Raw genomic sequence first — 23,120 nt, 5'->3', positions numbered from 1 at the left:
CTCAGCAAAGCACAGAAGGGAAAAAAACAAAAACCGAAGCTGCTCCTGGTCTCCACAGTCAGAGTGTTAGGGTTAACCCTAACTGAGCCAGTAACAGCTGGCCGCCAGCAAATCTTGGACTCAAACACAATTAAAGCTTCTTTTCATGCCTGGAGGCGGCAGCTGAGGTCTGACAGCACGGCTGGAAACTTCTCATCCTGCAGAGCTGGAACACGTGCACGAGAGCCGCCAGCGAGCGCTCGTCACACGAGGTGTTCAATGTTGCATAGGTGGGAGAAGTAGGGCGGAGCCTATAGCCCCTCCAAGACTTGACTGTTGACTAGTAATTTGAGAATATCAAATGATGTCATAGGAAACATTTTAATATTAAAGCACACAACTCAAATAAATCAGAAAAAAGATTTTATATCATTTTCACACATTAGGAGTAACATCAAGTAAAAGTTGATGAAGCTGATAAAGAACCAAAACAATGCTGCAGAATGTATTTAAAGGAGACCTGCATTGAAAAAAATGCAGTCAGATTTTTTGAACAAAAAATGACTTACATTTACACGAGATCCTTCTGAATGTAGTAAAGTAAATCTGCAAGCCCAGATCTGTCATTCAACGGAGAAATCTTCATTTGAAAATGACAAATTTACAGCTAACATTTAGCCCTCCGCAAATTGTCCCTCTCATCATGGACACTGCCGAGACATCACGGACAGGACCCTCTCCCAGCATGCATTGCGCCAATTGTAATTAGTGGATTTACGTCAGTTTGCATCTGCACCTTTTTCTTGTCTTATACGGAAGGATCTACTTTTTTTAAAACTTCATATTGTCTTGCGGCACGTTTGGTGAGTATACATTTCTTTTATTTGTGCTTGAAAATTATTTTGGGGGACTTTTTCATACGCCCGTTTGATTGAGTGGTGTCGCAATGAAAATCTACTGTCTTTCGCCTCCGGTACCATCGCGGGATATGGAGGCGAGACCCGCAAAGAATCCCAGTCATTAAAATATATATAAACCTCTCTCAGCGTCCATAGAGCTCTGGGGCTCCGATTGCCGAGACGTGCGGTGCTGTGGATTTTGCAGCAAGAAGTCTGTCCTTGCAGCAACAGGTGTACCGGCCGCTTCGCATTAAAACAGGGAGCGCAGCGGAGGCAGAGAGCAGGAGAGGAAGAATGGCGCCTGCTGTTGATGTCGTTGCTGATCTGAGCACACAGATCTGTATCTCACATTCATTGCAGCTTACTTTTGGATGTTGAAACCAGGACGTGTATAAGTAACATTACTAACAGATAAATTTGGGATCGGACTGAAGGCGGGAGCGCGTCGTCTTGTCCCTGACGTCATGGAAATGATACGGCTGTACAAACTTTTCACAGAGGGCTAAATTTTAGCTGCAAACTTGTCATTTTTAAACGAAGATTTCTCCGCTGAATTACAAATTTGGGCTTACAGATTTACTTTACTGCATTCCCTTTGATCACCTTGTGACCTGAGCCGCATGGTGTCACACTGGATCACTTCAGCCCCCCCACACGTACCAGTTGTTCCCGTGGGAGGTGATACGGTGCACCTCCGTCTTGGCAGTGTTTCAGATTGTCACGCGCCGAGTCGAGTGAAGGAGTCCTTTGTTAAGACAAAAAAAAAAAATGCAGAAGCAGAAAGACGACAACAGCTGACATGCAACTTTAAAACAAAGTGTGTTAGTCGAGAACAGGAAGTAACAGGTCATTGCAATGTGCAATCTGCATGTTTTTGTGTGCAAAACAAACGACTAGCATGTAATATTCAGACGTACCTGAAGGGATGAACTCACTAAAAGTCCAGCAGTTAGTCCCCTCCTGCTCGTGGACTGTCCAGCCCCTGACCTGGTCTGGGGTCTGAGCACAGCAGCTCCTGATCAGCAGCTTCACGTCAGTCCGGGGGCAGAGAGGTCACAGCAAAGTAAATCCACACTGTGATTAGATTTTTACTACTTTATACACTGCCTTGCACATTTATGATTTACGCACAAATGCTTCTAAAGTCATCTCTCGCTCTACAACACTTTACTTTTTAATAACTTTTAAAATGCAGACGCATCCAAAACTGGCTGCAACACGGCAGCTCGTAGCCCCGCCAGTGGAAAAAATCAGCAGGTCTGGCTGAGGCTTTCGGAGCAGGGAGACCGAGAATATTTGTGTTGGACAGAGACATAACCACACAGGTGTGCCGCACGGTGCAGACGCAGCAGGAATAACGGCGCCGTTTCACCGCCGTTGGTATTTTCACCCAGCTTTCCAACACAAATCCAGGAATACCACACATGGCCATTCCAACAGATATTAAGGATTGTAAGATTAACTGTCAGATAATTTACAAAATGTTGTGTATACTGTTGTCATGACGTTTGTCTGGAAATGTTGACTTTTTGATATGTTTTTATATACCGTTAGTGTGGATGTCCCATGTCAAATTCACATTTCTTACAGGATTATTTTTCAATTTTGCTGTTTTGTGTGTGTTTGCATAACGTGAACTCTTTTCACAAAGCATTTTGTTAACAATCCCAGAATGCATCTGTAACAAGCGCTTTAATCTGAGAATAATAAATGTTATTGTAGTTCAATAAATCATGAAGCAATCACATTCATTTATACATTAAAAATCAACACTCCAGAGTTAAGATGATTGTAATAGTTTGTATTGCATGTGGTGTTTTAAATAAAGATTAAAAAAAAAAAAAAAATCTTAAGTATACTTTTTTTTTTTTTTTTGCTGTGTATTAGGAGCTGGTGTGCAGCGGTGGGGGGGGGGGGGGGGGGGGGGGGCTGTGCTGGGTCACATACCAGAGCAGGCTTAACTCCTAATTTGACTTTAGAAAGCTCGCGCTGAAGCTGACCTCTGTACTGCACGACTGCCTACCGAAGACAAAGAATGATTTGGTTTTGAATAGCACAAAATGCACACATTCCAAAATGTTCACGTTGGAATGAAATGCACTTAGTGTGGAAGGTTCCTGGTTCGAGGACACACCCACCCCAATAATGTGGACTTATGCCAGAAAGGTCATCCTCTGTAAAACATGTTAACATACACTCAACAAAAATATAAATGCAACACTTTTGGTTTTGCTCCCATTTTGGATGAGATGAACTGAAAGATCTAAAACTTTTTCCACATACACAATATCACCATTTCCCTCAAATATTGTTCACAAACCAGTCTAAATCTGAGATAGTGAGCACTTCTCCTTTGCTGAGATAATCCATCCCACCTCACAGGTGTGCCATATCAAGATGCTGATTAGACACCATGATTAGTGCACAGGTGTGCCTTAGACTGCCCACAATAAAAGGCCACTCTGAAAGGTGCAGTTTTGTTTTATTGGGGGGGGATACCAGTCAGTATCTGGTGTGACCACCATTTGCCTCATGCAGTGCAACACATCTCCTTCGCATAGAGTTGATCAGGTTGTCAATTGTGGCCTGTGGAATGTTGGTCCACGCCTCTTCAATGGGCAGTCTAAGGCACACCTGTGCACTAATCATGGTGTCTAATCAGCATCTTGATATGGCACACCTGTGAGGTGGGATGGATTATCTCAGCAAAGGAGAAGTGCTCACTATCACAGATTTAGACTGGTTTGTGAACAATATTTGAGGGAAATGGTGATATTGTGTATGTGGAAAAAGATTTAGATCTTTGAGTTCATCTCATACAAAATGGGAGCAAAACCAAAAGTGTTGCATTTATATTTTTGTTGAGTGTACGTAGGAACTTACTATGAAGGTGGCTACAGTATGGACTATTTGGGCTTCAAACATGACTGCTGGATGAGAAATTCCTCATTCATGGAATTTTTCATCCAGCAAATAGTCATGTTTGAGTTAAACATTTTCTAAAAACAATAACTGCCATCTTGTATCTCACCAAACTATAAAAGATTTGTGGACAAACCCTTTAAAATTTCACACAAAATAAGCAACTTATATTTTGCCTTTGTATTATGCTGCAGACATGTTCGTCCGCCCATGTGCACAAAATTGCTCTCAGAAGTGACTTTGATAGTTTTGCAGCCATTTTATTCAATTATATATATTAAAAAAACCTTCAAGTGCTATATTTGTCAGAGGTTAAGTCACACCTGTCAAAAAATGCCTCTTGAAGAGGACAAACCATATACGAGTTGCACCTTTTTTTTTTTTTTCGACATTACCGGGTCTTAAATTTGGGATTTTTCTGTATTATTGTAGTGTATTTTTTATTATTGGCATTTACTTAGTTTTAATGCTTTGATTCCTGTGAATCATTATTCATAACACATCTGATTTTTCCAGTATTTACGTTAAGTCGACACTATAGTCCAACTGCAGCGTGCACAAGTTTACTGTAATTGGTCAGTTAGTGATAAAAGCATGAAACTTGGCACAGTGATAGTCAGGGTTTACTGATCATTTTCAGATGTGGAAGCATTTCATAAAGTGTCCTATCCTTAGCAACAGTTGCCAGGCAAATGAAGTGCCTACTGATAAACATATGCAACAACACAGTGTGCAGGAGACATGAAATGCAAAGTACTTTTCACTCGTGGTTTCACTTATAAACAACTAATTCCGGGCAGTTTATTGACATTAACGTAACTGTCATTTTAACAAAGTGAAAATATTGCACATATCTTTTAAAGTAATGTACTAATGCGGAAGGTTTGAGCGTTAACAGGCGCACGTGCCAAAAAGGTATTATGGGAAAAATTAGTCTCTTTCAATCCCCCCCCAAATAAAATTCAGAGAACAATGCCACCTACTGGATGAAAGTGTGTATAGTGACCAACCGCTATTCGTTGTGAATCACACTTCACAAACAGAATTTTCGGTTTTGCAAATGCCTTTTTTTTTTTTTTTACAAATGAAAAAAATTACATTTAAAAATACACATTTATTAGTAAAAACCAACACACACATTACAGTAACTTGTGTGATGGTTTTTACAAATAAACCAACCAACCAGTGAATTTTTCCCATAATGCTCCACAATCTGACACATAACACCAACCTACAATAATAAAACATTTTTTTTTTTTACCTGTTTGCAGAATATCTCTTATCTGCAGTGGGCTTGTACCAAACACGAAGAAATTACATTACCCTTTAAAAAAAAAAAAAAAAAAAAAAAAAAGACTCCTGCAGACTTTGTTGCACATGACTCAAAGAGAATGAATTTAAATGACTGAAGAAAATTGTTTTACAATCCCAGCTGATAATGACAATAAACTTTCACAATGCAGTGTTGACCCAGAATGGTCACCTGGGTGTGAAAGTGTACATGAACTTTGGTAAAATCCTTTAAGTGTGCCACATTAATCTCAAAAGTGCAGGACTTGTTTGCTGTGGTGGGAATTTTGGTTCTCAACATCTCATAAAAAAGGAAGTGGAAAAAGCGCTGAGATCAAAGTGCACACTTAATAGTCAGGACTCCAGTATGCGTTACGCAACACGGGTCTATCAAGTTCTGACAACTTTACAGCACCAATAAGCCAAAACTACACTAAAAACACAGGCGGCTCCAGAAGACCCGCCGGGAGGGCCTGTGCCCCCCACCCCAGTAAATTTACCAGTTTCAACCAGAAGGTTTTTAAATCCACCTGTTATCTCGTTTTCAAAGGAACAAAGAAAAGTTCTCAAGAGCATTTTTAATTTCTTTTACAGATAATTTGCATATTTGTTTTTACAACTGATGGACTGTATTTTAAAGGTCAGCATCAGAATATGCTACTTAACACTTTAATATGGACATCAGTAACCAAGTGGTGCCATGTCAACCAGTGTTGCCACAGTTACTTTGAAAAAGTAATCCAATTACTGATTACTCCTTGAAAAAGTAACTTAGTTACTTTACTGATTACTCAATTGTAAAAGTAACTAAGTTAGATTACTAGTTACTTTTTTAGTTACTTTCCCCAGCTGCCGACAACCCACGTCAACATACCTGTTTTGCCAAAACTCACTTTATAGTCACCCTTTCTTGACTTCAGTGAAAAATACTTGTTTTATAAAAAGTAAAATAAAGAGCTCTTTCTTGACCTCATATTTAACTGTTGACAGCACTGTAACAGTAAAACTTGCAATTTCAAATCTACATTGTTTATAAATGTAACTATTAAATTCTAACATTTAAATTCTCTCTAAACATTTTACTTGTCAAAATTATTATTTTAAGCAATATTAGTAGTTGTAGTAAAAAAACGGCTTCAAAACTGGACCTTTAATCTAGGGGTGTTGTGAGGGGGGCACATCCTTGCCCCACGCCCCCATTCCATCTGGATTCGCCCCTGCTTTGGCGTTTGAGCACAAAGAATGGATAACATTTATTTATGCAGAAAACATGACCAGATTTACAGGTAAGAAAGTTTTATTGCGTTTTCACATCATGTGGTCCTCAGAAAGACAGTTTAGGTGCATTAACACTTTTAATAGTGTTAGTTGTTGACGCGTCGCGGAGGATCAGCTGTTTTTAATGACCAGATACAGAGCGGCTCAGCTCAGAATTCTAAATAAAGGAGGAAAAAAGTATAAAAATGTCTTTGTAAAGCTCAGTGCAGGTGTGCTGATCACCGCGCTTTAAGAGGTGAGGACGAGTCGAGCAGCTGCAAAAAACCGCGGATGAAAAGCTCACAGTTCGCTTAAAGTGGGCAGTTCAGTCGAACCCCGACCTCCTGCCCACAGACCAAGTTTAATGCTGCTATCGACCCACAATGAAAAATAATAGTAACGCACAGTGACTTGGAGAAGTAACTTTAATCTGATTACTGATTTGGAAAGATTAACGCGTTCGATTACTCGTTACTAAAAAAAGTGGTCAGATTAGAGTAACGCGTTACCGGCATCACTGATGTCAACTTAATGTCAAATATAATTAGCAGCTACACTTCGAGAAATCGCTGTGTCCAGAACAAAGGTGGCGCCCTCAGAGTTGTGAAAAAACTGAAACGTGCGTGTGTGATGGATCAGAGTCCAGCAGACTGCTGGCCCAGCTGTGCTCCAGTCTCTTGATCCTCTTGAGTTCCCTGAGCTGGGTTTTGGTTGGTTCTGGGACCGCTGCCCACTGAGCCGCCGGCGATGTTGAAACTGCGAGTTCCTGCCTCGAGCTGCAGGTTTCTGTTTCCCCCTCGGACTCCTCTTCCTCTTTCTCCTTGTTTCCTCCTCTCTAGCTTCCGAGATGATCCATCAGGCCAATGAACTGGACAGAAAACCATATTACAAAATATTTGCAATAAAATGCTCACAAAGGAGCCACTCAGTCATGTCAACATCAGCAGTTAGCATTGTGCTAAGTGATGCTTGTGACTTCTACAAGACGATATTTTCAAGATGTGATTTGTAAATCTGTAAGTCTGAAAATAAACTTTACACTTGTAAATTAATAAGAAAAATAAAATGACTACTATGTGTAATCAAAGGATCAGAAACCAACTTTGAGGCGTATACCACCACCTACTGTATCGGACTGTGTGTAATCAATGCATTAATTATGTCAAGTGATACAATACAGTACGTGAAACAAAATATACAAAAGATATCAAACAGTTAGGAAACAGCACAAGTTTTTGACAGTTTAGCAGAATCACACAGCACTTTTAAAATAATGAACATGAACACTGCGAGCTGTAGTTTATGTTTCGTATAAAAATCGCCAGGTTGATGCGCTGATGCAAAAGTTCTGCTTATGTTATTTTCAAAGAAAAACACAACTTGGGAACTACTCTTCCAGCGGGCAAAGACGAGTACGTCAACATTACCTCAAACTCATGTCAAAGACCAGCCTGCTTTAAAAAAAAAAAAAAAAAAAAACTACGTTTATTACATTTAACAGCATTATCAAGTGTACGACTGCACCTCAATGTATAATTACAATATTACAAAACTGAAATCAATTTAGTTTTTTTTTTTTTTTTACAGCAGAAAAAGCATTTTAAAGTGAAAATAAATCTCTACAAACAAAACTATCACATACAAACATGAAACTTAAGAGACCTCATTTTTATCATAATCATTTTCAAATCCCACCCCTGCCACATTTCTCCATGTAATGTGGAGTTGTGTCAGGAAGGGCAGCCGGCGTAAAACCTGTGCCAATTCAACATGCAGATCCACCTTGGATTTGCTGTGGCGACCCCGAGTGCAAACAAGGGAGCAGCCGAAGGGACTTACTATTATTTTAGTAAATTTGAGCCTGAACATATCCGTGTGTGGAATATCTAACTGATAGTTATTGCAAAACCCTGTAATCACTAAATGGAAACATTCAACAATTACTGCTTAATTACATCATTCAAAAATATCAAACATACAAGGGAAATTTCCTAATTTTTATATATATATATATATTACACTGGTCAACACAATTTTTCCTGCATGGAGTTTTTCCCAACGGCGCTGAATCTCAAGTTACTATTTGCCAATCACGTTTTAGATATGAAAAATTTCTCATATCAAACATTGAATGAAAATCTGCCGTCTCGCACACGTCTTCAACACCATAAACGATATTACAGCTCTTGTTCACATTTTGTGAAGCTGGTTTTAAAAACTGCTTTTGTGCAATTAGTGGCGCCAAACCTGTGCGTGAATGAGCAAGTTTGGTGTAATCCATCAATACGGCACATGCAGATTATAACAAAGCATGATGTGACAGAGGAAATCTGAGCTCAGATTCAGAACCACAAAATGACCTTAAATCAGTTCTCAAAGTCCATGCAAGAAAAAAAAAAAAAAAAAAAAGAAGACGATTGACCAGAGTAATTATTATTTTATTTAATTACTAACTGGTATCCAAGCCAAGCCTAAATGGATCAAGTTTAATTAATATGGATTAAACAATGTAACAGTCTCGAGCCAAAACAGATAAAGATTTTACATAATTTAAGGTTCATTAATGGGGTTTCATGTGCCTGTTCAATGTTAAAATAAAAATAACACCAATAATCACAGTCACGATCACAATGCAGTTTAAGACAGCGCGCGCGCCGCCCCCCCCCCCCCCCCCCCGCCAAAAAAGAAACCGGTCCTCTGCAGGCACGGCCTCACGTGCATGTTCACGTGTGTGATGGATCAGAGTCCAGCAGACTGCTGGCCCAGCTGTGGTCCAGTCTCTTGATCCTCTTGAGTTCCCTGAGCTGGGTTTTGGTTGGTTCGGGGACCGCTGCCCACTGAGCCGCCGGCGATGTTGAAACTGCGAGTTCCTGCCTCGAGCTGCAGACTTCCGTTTCCCCCTCGGACTCCTCTTCCTCTTTCTCACTCCTTGTTTCCTCCTCTCTAGATTCATTTCTCCCTCTGAAGCAATTCGGACAAATGTGAAAACACAACCAAAAAAGAAGCCATTACCATGACTCGGCATATTGACAGAGATCAGCAAAAATCCATATTTAACTTTATCTGCTCACTGTGCAAACAAAACCACTTCATACAACAAAATTATGTCAGAACTCCACTCAGCCAGCGAGAACAAGTAACCACCATTTCTGTGCTCACGACCCTACGCAGATTATTCACACAAAGACCTGCTGATGTCGAGAAAGTCACTGAAGCACGTTTAGATTGAAGAGCTGGAGACAAAAACCTTGTTTATTCATACAGTCAATACTTTGAGTAATTCTACTGATAACCAGCAGACAGACGCGGGTGAAGAAAAAAACAAAAAGTCTGGCATTGACAGTGTTGGATAAACACATTTGGCCAACTTCACGCCGGGAGTCATGTGGTCACGACACCAAACTGTTTAACAGATGTTATCGACAACAGAAAAGATCAATCAATTCAATCAATTTTTTTTTTTTATATAGCGCCAAATCACAACAAACGGTTGCCCCAAGGCGCTTTATATTGCAAGGCAAGGCCATACAATAATTATGTAAAACCCCAACGGTCAAAACGACCCCCTGTGAGCAAGCACTTGGCTACAGTGGGAAGGAAAAACTCCCTTTTAACAGGAAGAAACCTCCAGCAGAACCAGGCTCAGGGAGGGGCAGTCTTCTGCTGGGACTGGTTGGGGCTGAGGGAGAGAACCAGGAAAAAGACATGCTGTGGAGGGGAGCAGAGATCGATCACTAATGATTAAATGCAGAGTGGTGCATACAGAGCAAAAAGAGAAAGAAACAGTGCATCATGGGAACCCCCCAGCAGTCTACGTCTATAGCAGCATAACTAAGGGATGGTTCAGGGTCACCTGATCCAGCCCTAACTATAAGCTTTAGCAAAAAGGAAAGTTTTAAGCCTAATCTTAAAAGTAGAGAGGGTGTCCGTCTCCCTGATCTGAATTGGGAGCTGGTTCCACAGGAGAGGAGCCTGAAAGCTGAAGGCTCTGCCTCCCATTCTACTCTTACAAACCCTAGGAACTACAAGTAAGCCTGCACTCTGAGAGCGAAGCGCTCTATTGGGGTGATATGGTGAAAGATAAGAACACGCATGCCGCCTCCTCTGCCCCTAATCTATTTAAGTTTATTTCAGCACCGTTTAGGAGGCGTGCTGGAATCCAAATCCAAGTCCAGTTGCACAGATATGGCCTGATGAATTTTCTTGTTTCTCTGTGAGGACTTGAATCTTCGCTGAACCTCAGCCATGAGGAACAATACCAACAAAGCCCATGAGTGCAGCAGATAATTACAGAGGAATCCTGCAAATGGTGATACAAGCACCAAATCTGGCACAAATACAAATACTCCTTAGACATTACTCTTTAGCAAAGAGAAAAAAAAAAAAAAAGACTGGCAACTTGAATTTTCAAAAGGCAGCCAAACAGGGGTCAATTTAAGAATTACACAGGGGTCAAAATTAAAAGATGTTCCAATCATATTGAAAATTATACTACCTTATTTGTCTGATCATAAATAATCCAAACAGGTATAAGTTTGGACAATCTGTGACTGAATGTTTTGGAGTTATGGGGTAAAAAACAGCAAGAATGGTGACAAAGGTCAATTTTAGTTTGTACAGGGGTCAAAAGTTAAAGTTGCTCTAATTCTGGTAAAAAGTGATGCAAATTATTGGTTGAGTTAATCCGGTTTTAAAAAGGAATAGTTTGCACCATCTCCCCCTCTAGCTGCCACCTTATCGTGGTGGGGGAGTTTGCATACCCAGATGATCCTAGGAGCTATGTTGTCGGGGGCTTTGTGCCCCTTGTAGGGTCTCCCAAGACAAACAGGTCCTAGGTGACAGGTCAGACTAAGGGCAGTTCAGAACCTCCATGACCAGTAAAAAAAAATCAAGGACCGAGACATCGCCCGGTATGGCGGAGCCGGGGACCCACCCTGGAGCCAGGCCGGGGGTTGGGGCTCACGCGCGAGCGCCTGGTGGTCGGGCCTTAGCCCATGGGCCCCGGCCAGGCTCAGCCCGAAAGAGCGACGTGGGCCCGCCCTCCTGTGGGTTCAACACCTGCAGTGGGGGCCATGGGGGTCAGGTGCAGAGAGGATTGGGTGGCGGTCGAGGGCGGGTGGCCCGGTCCATGCTCACAGCCCCTGGCTGTTGGGACGTGGAATGTCACCTCGCTGGGGGGGGAAGGAGCCTGAGGTTGTGCAGGAGGTTGAGAGATACCGCCTAGAGATAGTCGGGCTCACCTCCACTCACAGCATGGGCTCTGGTACCCAACTCCTGGAGAGGGGCTGGACGCTTCATTTTTCTGGCGATGCCCACGGGGAGAGGCGGAGAGGTGGGGTCGCATTGCTTATTGCTCCCCAGCTCAGTCGCCATGTGTTGGAGTTCACTCCAGTGAACGTGAGGGTTGCATCCCTACGCCTTTGGGTCAGGGACAGGTCTCTCACCGCTGTCTCGGCCTACGGGCCGAGTGGCAGTGCAGAGTACCCGACCTTCTTGGAGTCCCTGGGAGGGGTACTAGACAGCACTCCGACTGGGGACTCCACTGTTCTCCTGGGGGATTTCAACACCCACGTGGGCGGCGACAGTGAGACCTGGAGGGGGTGATCGGGAAGCACGGCCTCCCCGATCTGAACCCGAGTGGTGTTCAGTTGTTGGACTTCTGTGCTAGTCACAGTTTGTCCATCACAAACACCATGTTCGAGCACAAGGGTGTTCATAAGTGCACGTGGCACCAGGACACCCTGAGCCGACGGTCGATGATCGACTTTGTAGTCGTATCATCTGACGTTCGGCCATGTGTCTCGGACACTCGAGTGAAGAGAGGGGCAGAGCTGTCGACCAATCACCACCTGGTGGTGAGTTGGATCCGCTGGGAGTGGAGGAAGCCAGTCAGACCTGGCAGGCCCAAACGTATCGTGAGTGTCTGCTGGGAACGACTAACAGAACCCTCTGTCAGCGAGGTCTTCAACTCCCACCTCCGGGAGAGCTTCTCCCAGATCCCGGGTAAAGTTGAAGACATGATGTGGTTCTGTTGGCTTCGTCAAATCAGGACCTTCAGCATGCACTGGGGCGGTTTGCAGCCGAGTGTGAAGCGTCCGGGATGAAAATCAGCACCTCCAAATCCGAGGCAATGGTTCTCGACCGGAAAAAGGTGCTTTGCCCTCTTCAGGTCAGTGGAGTGTCCTTACCTCAAGTGGAGGAGTTTAAGTATCTCGGGGTCTTGTTCACGAGTGAGGGACGGATGGAGCGTGAGATCGATAGACAGATCGGTGCAGCATCTGCAGTGATGCGGTCGCTGTATCGGACCGTCGTGGTGAAGAGAGAGCTGAGTAGGGGGCAAAGCTCTCGATTTACCGATCGATCTACGTTCTGATCCTCACCTATGGTCATGAGATTTGGCTCATGACCGAAAGAACGAGATCACGAGTACAAGCAGCTGAGATGAGTTTCCTCCGCAGGGTGGCTGGGCGCTCCCGTCGAGATAGGGTGAGGAGCTCGGTCACTAGGGAGGAGCTCGGAGTCGAGCCGCTACTCCTCCACGTCGAAAGGAGTCAGTTGAGGTGGCTCGGGCATCTTTTCCGGATGCCCCCTGGACGCCTCGCTGGAGAGGTGTTCCGGGCACGTCCCATTGAGAGGAGGCCCCGGGGAAGACCCAGGACACGCTGGAGGGACTACATCTCTCGGCTGGCTTGGGAACGCCTTGGGGTTCCCCGGAGGAGCTGGGGGAGGTGTGTGTGGATCGGGAGGTCTGGGCGGCTTTGCTTGAGCTGCTGCCCCCGCGACCCGACTCCGGATAAAGCGGAAGAAAATGGATGAATGGATGGATGGAGTTTGCACCATGTGTCATGCTCAGTTATCACATTACAGGGTCACATGTCAAAGAATTCAATGGACATCAACCTTGTTTGACCTTTACTTTGCAGATCAAACATTCAACACAGTCAAAACTATTCCATTTATTAATGGCAGGGGATTTGGGGGTTCTCCCCCAGAAGAATTTGAAATCTCAAGATGCTCACTGATGAATTCTGGTGCATTTTCAGGTCTATTTGCCGCCACCAACACAATGCACCTTAATGGATTCTGACGCATGCTCATAGCTGTCTGTGTGCATTCCACTGGAAGAACGCAGCACCATCATTCACCAGTTTGCTACAATACCATGGCTGGAACAACAGTTTAATGTCTGAAATAATAGCCAGCGCACGAGCATGTTCACGCACTACGCGTCCTGTGTGCAGTGATGTCACACGCTGACTCATATGTACATCTGTGTGTGATCCACCTGGAGACATTTATTCTGAAAGAAACAAAGTAAAGTATGTCCAGTGTTTATGATAAATATTTTATTTATTTATATTAATTGTCAAGTGCAACTGGTTCACGCTAAGGTTTCAAACTTGCAAAATACAGATGCCATCAGCACCCGCTAAATTTCCTTTTGACCTTGATAAATTGTGTTGTGCGTGCAAACCTCCCCTAATTACATGTTCCCTCCCACAACTTGGTGCACTCAGGTGGACAAACTCCAAAGCGAATATGCATTAAGAAAAAAGAAAGCATTTAAAAAATGCACTCAATGGATAATATGAGCTATTTTGCACATGTGAAAGATGTTATCGTCAGTGCACTCTGTTAGTAAATTAACATGGACATTTTTTTACGAGTCTTACAGTACACGTTTTAACACACACACACACACACACACACACACACACACACACAATCCTTTAGTAAATCACTCCCTATATGTTCTACGAGGTCTGTTAGAAAAGTATCCGACCTTATTTTTTTTTCAAAAACCTGATGGATTTGAATCACGTGTGCTTGCATGAGCAAACCTTGAACCTTCGTGCGCATGCGTGAATTTTTTCATGCCTGTCGATTGCGTCATTTCCTGGTAAGCAGCCTTTGTGTGAGATGTGTGTCATGTGCTCTGCGTTTTTTCATTCCAAGGAAAATGACGGAACGACTGGAGCAGCACGACTGCATCAAATTTTGCCAGAAACAGGGCGACAGTCAGGTGGAAACCATTCGGATTATTCAGACGGCTTTCGTGACGATCCTATGGGCATCACACAGATTAAGGAGCGGTACAACCGGTTTAAAGACGTCCGCACAACGGTGGAGAGCGAACCGCGCTCCGGTCAACCGTCAACATGCTGAAATGACCAGATAATTTCCAAAGTGAACGCTGTGGTGATGTGGGACCGTCGTGTGACTATCCCAAAAATTGCGGAAGAGGTGGACATCAGCACTTTTTCGGCACATTCCACTGAGACAGAAGATTTGGCCATGAAAAGAGTGGCCGCGAAATTCATGCCGATGGCTATGGCACGAAGCTGCCGTCTTGAATTCTCACAGGACATGTTGGACTCCAAAAAATGATGCCCACCTCTTCCACCATTCGGAAGATTCAGACGGCTTTCAGTGGCTTTTCAGTCGTGTGACTATCTGAGAAATTGTTGAAGAGTTGTGCATGTCACAACATGTCCTGTGAGACTTCAACGCGGCATGAATTTCGCTGCAACTCTTTTCATGGCCAAATCTTCTTTCACAGTGGAATGTGCCAAAAAAGTGCTGATGTCCACCTCTTCCACAATTTTTCGGATAGTCATACGTAGGAATGGGTATTGATAAGATTTTATCGATATCGATGCCATTATTACGGAGCCGCTCATTGCGCACAAAAAAAAAAAAAAAAACACCTCTGTGTTGGAAGTCTCACAGGACATGTGGCATGTCCAGCTGTTACACAATTTCTCGGATACTCACTCGACTGAAAGCCATTGAAAGCCGTCTGAATCTTCTGAATGGTTTCCAACACGGAGGTGTTTTTTTGTTGTGCTCCATTAGTGGCTCCGTGCCGACGCGCGAAATCCTCCGCACGTCTTTCATTACAAAATCTCCTGTAACAGTGGAATGTGCCGCAAAAGTGCTATGTCCAGCTCTCTTGCCATTTCTGTGGTAGTCACACGATGACCCAGATCAAGACAGCGTTCAGTTTAGAAATGATCTGGTCGTTCCAGCCGTCGATGGCTGCTCGGTGCACCGCGTGCCCTCCGCCGCTGTGGGCCGTCTTTAAGAAGGTTTTAACACTCCTTAATCTGTGTGACGCCGACAGAATCTTCACCGAAATCCATCTGAATCTTTCGAATGGTTTCCAACTGGCTGTCTCTAACAGTTTCTGAAAAAAATTTCACGGAGCAAAGCGGCAGTCTCTCAGCCATTTCACTGACAATAAAAATCCAACGAGGGGGGTGGACCAGTGCTCACTCAAAGCCTGCCCACAGGCGAATGACGCAACCGACAGGCGTGAAAAAACTCATGCATGCGCACAAAGGTTCAAGCTTGGCTGATGCAATCACACGTGATTCAAATCTGTTATTTTTTGGACAGACCTCGTACATTTTACTCTTTTATGACAACAAATGCTTGACAGCTGCAACTGCTTAGTGCTAACTTTAACACTGAAAATGCCATAGACATGCTAACGTGTTAGCATCGCTCCCGTTTTTAAGTTATAAAATACATCTATCAACTGTTTCAGAAGACCATAACAGGTCAGTTTAACATAGAAAAGGTAAATAATACTCACAGACGTATGCTCTTTAGGGAAAGCGAAAGAAGAAGAAGAAAAAAAAAAAAAAAAAAAAAATCAACGGAGCAATGATCGAAGCACTGCTTCAATTGGTTCAAGGTTCAAAGCAAAGCCGCACTACAGAAAAGTTGATTACAGACCCGCTGCAGGATCTGTAATCAGTGTAGAGAAATGATCATTTTCCTGACAAACATCCCCAAAAACAACGGCCACTCTGAAGGAGAGATAAGGGAATCGTTAAGTAAAAAGGTTATTGATGTCGGTGGATCGAATAATTTCTTAACAATACCTGAAAGGAACTGGTTCTCGATATCCATCCCTAGTCACACGACGGTCCCGCATCACCACAGCGTTCACTTTGGAAATGATCTGGTCATTTCAGCATGTTGATGGCCGACCGGAGCATGGCTCACTCTCCACCGTTGTGTGGACGTCTTTAAACCGGTTGTACCGCTCCTTAATCTGTGTGATGCCCAGAGGATCGTCACCGAAAGCCGTCTGAATAATCCAAGTGGTTTCCACCTGGCTGTCGCCCAGTTTCTGGCAAAATTTGATGCCGTCGCGCTGCTCGAGTCGTTCCGTCTTTTTCCTTGGAATGAAAAAATGCCAAGCGCACAACACACACCTCACACAAAGGCTGCTTACAAGGAAATGACGCAGTCGACAGGCGTGAAAAAATTCACGCATGCGCATGAAGGTTCAAGGTTGGCTCATGCAAGCACACGTGATTCAAATCCATCAGGTTTTTGCAAAAAACAAAAAGGTCCGATACTTTTCTAACAGACTTCGTACTAAAGAGCCAACAAAGCCAAAGCAACCTGCAACCAAATCTCTGCTTTTATGGACAGACACTCATTGCAATAGTTACTCAACTCCGCAGTGCACCGGTAGTTCAGGCGCCTCACACCACGTCTGCCTCATCTCTTACTTTAGATGAATTACAGCGTTGAGCAGAACTAGTGAATTTATAAATTTCCATGTAAACTGATGACCTACCTTCTGTCCGTCGCTGAGATGAGCAGCGACTGTACGAACACGGAGCAGAGGAAAGAGGCAGCAGGCAGCACGTGTGCCGGCGTGTGCAGGAGCTGTCAGAAAACCAAAGGAGACGACAAACCCATCACACTCAGACCAAACACTGCACACGGACCACTTAAAATCCAGAACACAAACTTTACATCAGCATGTTCAAAACACCTGCTGTTCAGCAAAGTCTGCTGGAATTTTAACCGAGACCACAACAAACAGCATGTTTGTGGTTAAACACAAACAAAAAACATCCTGTTGGAGAGATTTTGTAAAGGACCAGATTTTAACCCATAATGGGTCCTGGTTAAAATGGCCATCTTCTTCAGAGATTTGATTCCTTTATTAAAGTAGACCTGCACTGAAATAAATGTGGTCAGATTTCAGAAAGAAATAGCTGATATGTATTTATAAGACCCTTGTGAATGCAGTAAAGTACACTCAACAAAAATATAAACGCAACACTTTTGGTTTTGCTCCCATTTTGTATGAGATGAACTCAAAGATCTAAAACTTTTTCCACATACACAATATCACCATTTCTCTCAAATATTGTTCACAAACCAGTCTGAATCTGTGATAGTGAGCACTTCTCCTTTGTTGAGATAATTCATCCCACCTCACAGGTGTGCCATATCAAGATGCTGATTAGACACCATGATTAGTGCACAGGTGTGCCTTAGACTGCCCACAATAAAAGGCCACTCTGAAAGGTGCAGTTTTATCACACAGCACAATGCCACAGATGTCGCAAGATTTGAGGGAGCGTGCAATTGGCATGCTGACAGCAGGAATGTCAACCAGAACTGTTGCTCGTGTATTGAATGTTCATTTCTCTACCATAAGCCGTCTCCAAAGGCGTTTCAGAGAATTTGGCAGTACATCCAACCAGCCTCACAACCGCAGACCACGTGTAACCACACCAGCCCAGGACCTCCACATCCAGCATGTTCACCTCCAAGATCGTCTGAGACCAGCCACTCGGACAGCTGCTGGAACAATCGGTTTGCATAACCAAAGAATTTCTGCACAAACTGTCAGAAACTGTCTCAGGGAAGTTCATCTGCATGCTCGTCGTCCTCATCAGGGTCTTGACCTGACTCCAGTTCGTCGTTGTAACCGATTTGAGTGGGCAAATGCTCACATTTGCTGCCGTTTGGCACGTTGGAGAGGTGTTCTCTTCACGGATGATGCGAAGGAGATGTGTTGCACTGCATGAGGCAAATGGTGGTCACACCAGATACTGACTGGTATCCCCCCCCCAATAAAACAAAACTGCACCTTTCAGAGTGGCCTTTTATTGTGGGCAGTCTAAGGCACACCTGTGCACTAATCATGGTGTCTAATCAGCATCTTGGTATGGCACACCTGTGAGGTGGGATGGATTATCTCAGCAAAGGAGAAGTGCTCAATATCACAGATTTAGACTGGTTTGTGCACAGTATTTGAGGGAAATGGTGATATTGTGTATGTGGAAAAAGTTTTAGATCATTGAATTAATCTCATACAAAATGGGAGCAAAACCAAAAGTGTTGCGTTTATATTTTTGTTGAGTATAAATCTGTAAGCCCAAATTTGTAATTCAGCGGTGAAATCTTCGTTTAAAAAGACAAATTTGTAGCTAAAATTTAGCCCTCTGTGAAAACAGTTTGTACAGCCGTATCTTTTCCATGACGTCAGGGACAAGACAACGCGCTCCCGCCTTCAGTCCGATCCCGCATTGAAATTGATTTTATCCGTTAGTAATGTTACTTATACACGTCCTGGTTTCAACATCCAAAAGTAAGCTGCAATGAATGTGAGATACAGATATGTGTGCTCAGATCAGCAACGACATCGACAGCGGGCGCCGTTCTTCCTCTCCCGCTCTCTGCCTCCGCTGCGCTTATTAAGTCTGTGGGCTTGTTAACGAGCTCGTTAACCGCCGACGCGGGCCACTCACACCGCCCGTGTCTGCTTTGCAGCCGGCATCACCTCTCTGTCTACTAAATGGAGCTGCAGCACACTTGGCACAAGTCCTGAGATTACGCTCGCTGTTTTAATGCGAAGGGGCCGGTACACCTGTTGCTGCAAGGACAGACTTCTTGCTGCAAAATCCACAGCACCGCACGTCTCGGCAATCGGAGCCCCAGAGCTCCATGGACGCTGAGAGAGGTTTATATATTTTTAATGACTGGGATTCTTTGCGGGTCTCGCCTCCATATCCCGCGATGGTACCGGAGGCGAAAGACAGTAGATTTTCATTGCGACACCACTCAATCAAACGGGCGTATGAAAAAGTCCCCCAAAATAATTTTCAAGTACAAATAAAAGAAATGTGTACTCACCAAACGTGCCGCAAGACAATATGAAGTTTTAAAAAAAGTAGATCCTTCCGTATAAGACAAGAAAAAGGTGCAGATGCAAACTGACGTAAATCCACAAATTACAACTGGCGCAATGCATGCTGGGAAAGGGTCTTGTCCGTGACGTCTCGGCAGCGTCCATGATGAGAGGGACAATTTGTGGAGGGCTAAATGTTAGCTGTAAATTTGTCATTTTCAAATGAAGATTTCTCCGTTGAATGACAGATCTGGGCTTGCAGATTTACTTTACTACATTCAGAAGGATCTCATGTGTAAATGTAAGTCATTTTTTGTTCAAAAAATCTGACTGCATTTTTTTCAATGCAGGTCTCCTTTAAGAATTTCCATTCTTTTAGAGATTCCTTCATAAAATTTTTTTGCTGGTGATATCGTCATCACAGTATTAATCAGCATCATGCTGCAGTTTTGCTCATATCATGCAGACCTCACACACACACACACACACACACACACACACCAGCATTTTTATGTATTCAGTTTAATGAAGAACTTTTTGTAAAGGCTTGTTTGACTTTGAGGGTCAAACAACGGCTCTACAGGTGAAAGAGTTTAAACAAACAACAACAACAAAAACAACGTGTCACTCCTGACCTCCTTGATCGCGTCAGAGCCCTGTGGCAGATGGGTTCTTTCAGCCGGACGGGTCAGTGGGTCTCGATTTTCCAGTTGCTGCTGCCGGTGTTTCCCCAGCAACAAGTGGAACGGCGTCATGGCAACACTGTCATCAACCACAAGCTTAAGAGGAAAAAGAAGGAACATTGTTGAAAAAGTCTCAATAAGAGCCGAGTGACATTAACAGACATATTTGGGTTCCATCTCACTCGTGATGAACGGTGGAGGGACACAGCAAAAAGCAAGCAAGTGTAGAAAATGAAGCTGTGATCAACGGAGACGGTTTTCAAACTCATCACTTCCTGCAGCTTCAACTCTGATTTGTTCTTTGTTCACAACAGAAAACGTATGAAGCAACAACTTCTGAACAATGATGATTCGGATCATTTCAGAAAAATCACAGACAGAACAGACTTTCAAAAACTACAGCAATCATTAACAGGGCTGCAACTACTAATTATCTTCATCATAGTCTAATCAACAATTTTCTCACTTAGTCGATGAATGGTTCGAACCTTAAAATGTCAAAAGATCAGAACCCAAGATGATGCCTTCAAATATCGCGTTTTGTCCACAGTCCAGAGAAATTCAGTTTATTGCCAGGTAGGTTTAAATGAACCAGAAAATATGAACTTTTAAGAAGCTGAAATCAACAAATTTGGATTTTGTTATGGCTAAAAAAAGATTCATCGATTATCAAAATTGTTGCTGGTTAATCGATTAGTCCCTTCAGGTCGAACTGTTAATTGTATTTGGGGAGATGTGTACCTGTTTGCTGGATGCCATCAGACTGTCCTCCTCGTCTTCCGTGGTGAACATCATGAGATCCTGCAATCCACGAACAGAAAGGGGGGGGGGGGGGGGGGGTGTATTTCTGATCAGAATTTTCCTAATCAATTCAATTTCCAAATTCAAAATACATAAAACAAGTAAATTGCAGGTCAGGGACGCAGCTGTAAGGTGACTTTTGGCTGTCAGTCCACCTTCTCACATGAATAAACAGCTGAGACCTTGCTGCACATTTGAGCAGCTTTTGTTGCCACCTAGTGGGTGATATGAGCATTTCAGGGTTTCTGTACATTTACTACTTTAAACACAAAATTCAGGAAAAAAAAGGCACTTGTAAATAACAGAAATGCATGATTTTTTCCACAGGCAGATTTTTCACGTCACAGTATTAATGGATAAAAATGTAGATGTTGAGAGTTTTGTGATTCTTGAGTTTTAGGATGTGGAAGGTTTTTTTTCTGTATTTACAGATGGACTGAAGGGCAGCAGTTTTCTTGTTAAACACAACTTACAGTTGTGAACAATCAGAACCTGCAGGTCATGTAAGTATGAAAAAAGATTATTTTATTTGTGGGTTAGTTTGGGTTTTGCCCCTTTTTGTTAATGATGCTTTTATGAATTTACAGTTTGTGGTCACATGTACTACTACAACTATTAAAGCAACAAGAATCGTGACTTCACTCTTTACGCAAACACTCACTGTACTAAAATAGAATAAAAGGCGGAACACCCAGTCAAAATAATAACAAGCGGCTCTGGAAAAGCATCAAGTTTTAGGGCCCCTATCCATGAAGCAGAACAAGACTAAAAATAACGCCCAGTGACAGTATTCTAAGAATAATTTCAGAATTCCTTGAATTCTTAAAAATTTCTTAGAATTTTCCCTTGGTAACATGTAAGCTGTCCACAAAGCACCTTAGGCCTTAAGAGAGCTCCTAAAGTGCCAAACTGGTAAGAGGAGGGAGGAGGACATTTAAGAAGCCTATGAGTGTCTTAAGCAGAGAAGATGGTGGAAAAGACAGAGAGGAAGCAGAGATATTCTCCATATGTAGGATGATAGCGAGTCACTAACACACTACCGGCTTGATCTACATAATTATTTTACGTTAATTTGCTGTCTTAATGTATTTAGAAACTGTTTAGGTCCTTGTTATAATATACACTTAACATCATCATTATATTATTAATATTGTTATTTTCTTTTATCATTAAATCTGTTTTGTCATTTGAATTTAAATGGACCACAATGGAAATAAATGTTTTCACTTTCTTGTCATGCATGTATTTTTAACAATGTATTCACAATGAAAGTACTAAATAAACTCTCACACACACACACGCGCTTTTAGTATACAGATATTCGGCAAGTTCGGTCAAACATTTTCAAGCTGTGTAACAATTCATTTAGTTTTGCTGGGTTTCATCATCATGACATTAAGTTATCCTCTCGATGACGCGTCTTAATGCAGTTCAAGTTATATGATCGGTTGATTTTACTGTCCATTCATGACTAGGAGGGCGGAGCGCATTTATGTGTTTTTTTCCTTCTCCCCCTTTGTTGACAACCAATCACAGCTCTTAGAGGACTGCATCATACCTAGCAACGGGGTCAGCCCCGCCTCCTCATAAAGATAGGAGTTTCTGTCCCCTCCTTGCTCATGCTTGCTCTCAGACACCTGCTGGCTCACTTATTCCTTACCAGGTCATTTTAGGCTCAGTTAGGAGGTCTTTGAGAGGACTGAGTTGCTTTGCGGATACAGGCCCTGGACCCTAATTAGCATTTATTTATGTCTCTCTCTTTCTCACAGAAGATACAGATGGACACAGACACAATGTGTCACGAGCAACAGAATGAGTGCATTTCCTCCAAATCATCATACGAACAAGAACGTGTCAACTAACAGACGGACTTTGGCGTGTGTTTGCTGTTTTTTTTTTTACCATATGCTGAGTGAAGAAGTAGAGTTGGGAGTGGTTGAGCCACTGGCTACTGTCTCGGCTGCTTGCCAACGTCTCCTCCCTCGGTGCAAACACAGCCTTCGTCACCTTCCCCGAGCACACGGCCTTTTGGGAAAATAGTGGCCGAGGCTCACTGGGCTTAAACACAAACACTGAAAACAGACAGTAAGGAAGGAAGGAAGAACATCATCTCCGGTCTGTCACAAAGCATCAGCACAAGACCACCGCCATTAAGTTTATCAGTGTACATGAGGTAAAATCACCAAGATTCCAAATTTGTGCATGTAGACGTACAGTCTGTTGAACCAGCCTGAAAGCAGAAGGCAGCCATGTTCTCAGAGAGGGGGTCGGCCAGGAGCAGACTTACATCCATGGAGCTACTCCACTCCACTGAAGAGGGAGAAGAAGGGCAACATTACG

The 23,120-nt window shown here is 43.1% G+C and overlaps 1 protein-coding gene across 1 annotated transcript in view; it reads right to left on the bottom strand.

Moving 5' to 3' along the window:
- Positions 1-6,758: 6,758 nt before the first annotated feature.
- wdr75 (WD repeat domain 75) overlaps positions 6,759-23,120 on the bottom strand; it is a 49,985-nt gene continuing 33,623 nt past the window's right edge. The window contains exons 16-21 of the mRNA XM_034186853.1: positions 22,995-23,090; positions 22,683-22,852; positions 20,721-20,780; positions 19,932-20,075; positions 16,945-17,036; positions 6,759-9,308 (exon numbers count right to left, since the gene is read on the bottom strand). Coding sequence (XP_034042744.1) covers positions 9,071-9,308; positions 16,945-17,036; positions 19,932-20,075; positions 20,721-20,780; positions 22,683-22,852; positions 22,995-23,090 — 800 coding nt within the window. The 3' untranslated portion in view covers positions 6,759-9,070. The remainder of the gene's footprint in view (positions 9,309-16,944; positions 17,037-19,931; positions 20,076-20,720; positions 20,781-22,682; positions 22,853-22,994; positions 23,091-23,120) is intronic.

Source organism: Thalassophryne amazonica, chromosome 14 (genome assembly GCF_902500255.1).
Source record: "Thalassophryne amazonica chromosome 14, fThaAma1.1, whole genome shotgun sequence".
Taxonomy (NCBI): Eukaryota; Metazoa; Chordata; class Actinopteri; order Batrachoidiformes; family Batrachoididae; genus Thalassophryne; species Thalassophryne amazonica.
This window is presented reverse-complemented; position numbering and strand designations above follow the sequence as displayed.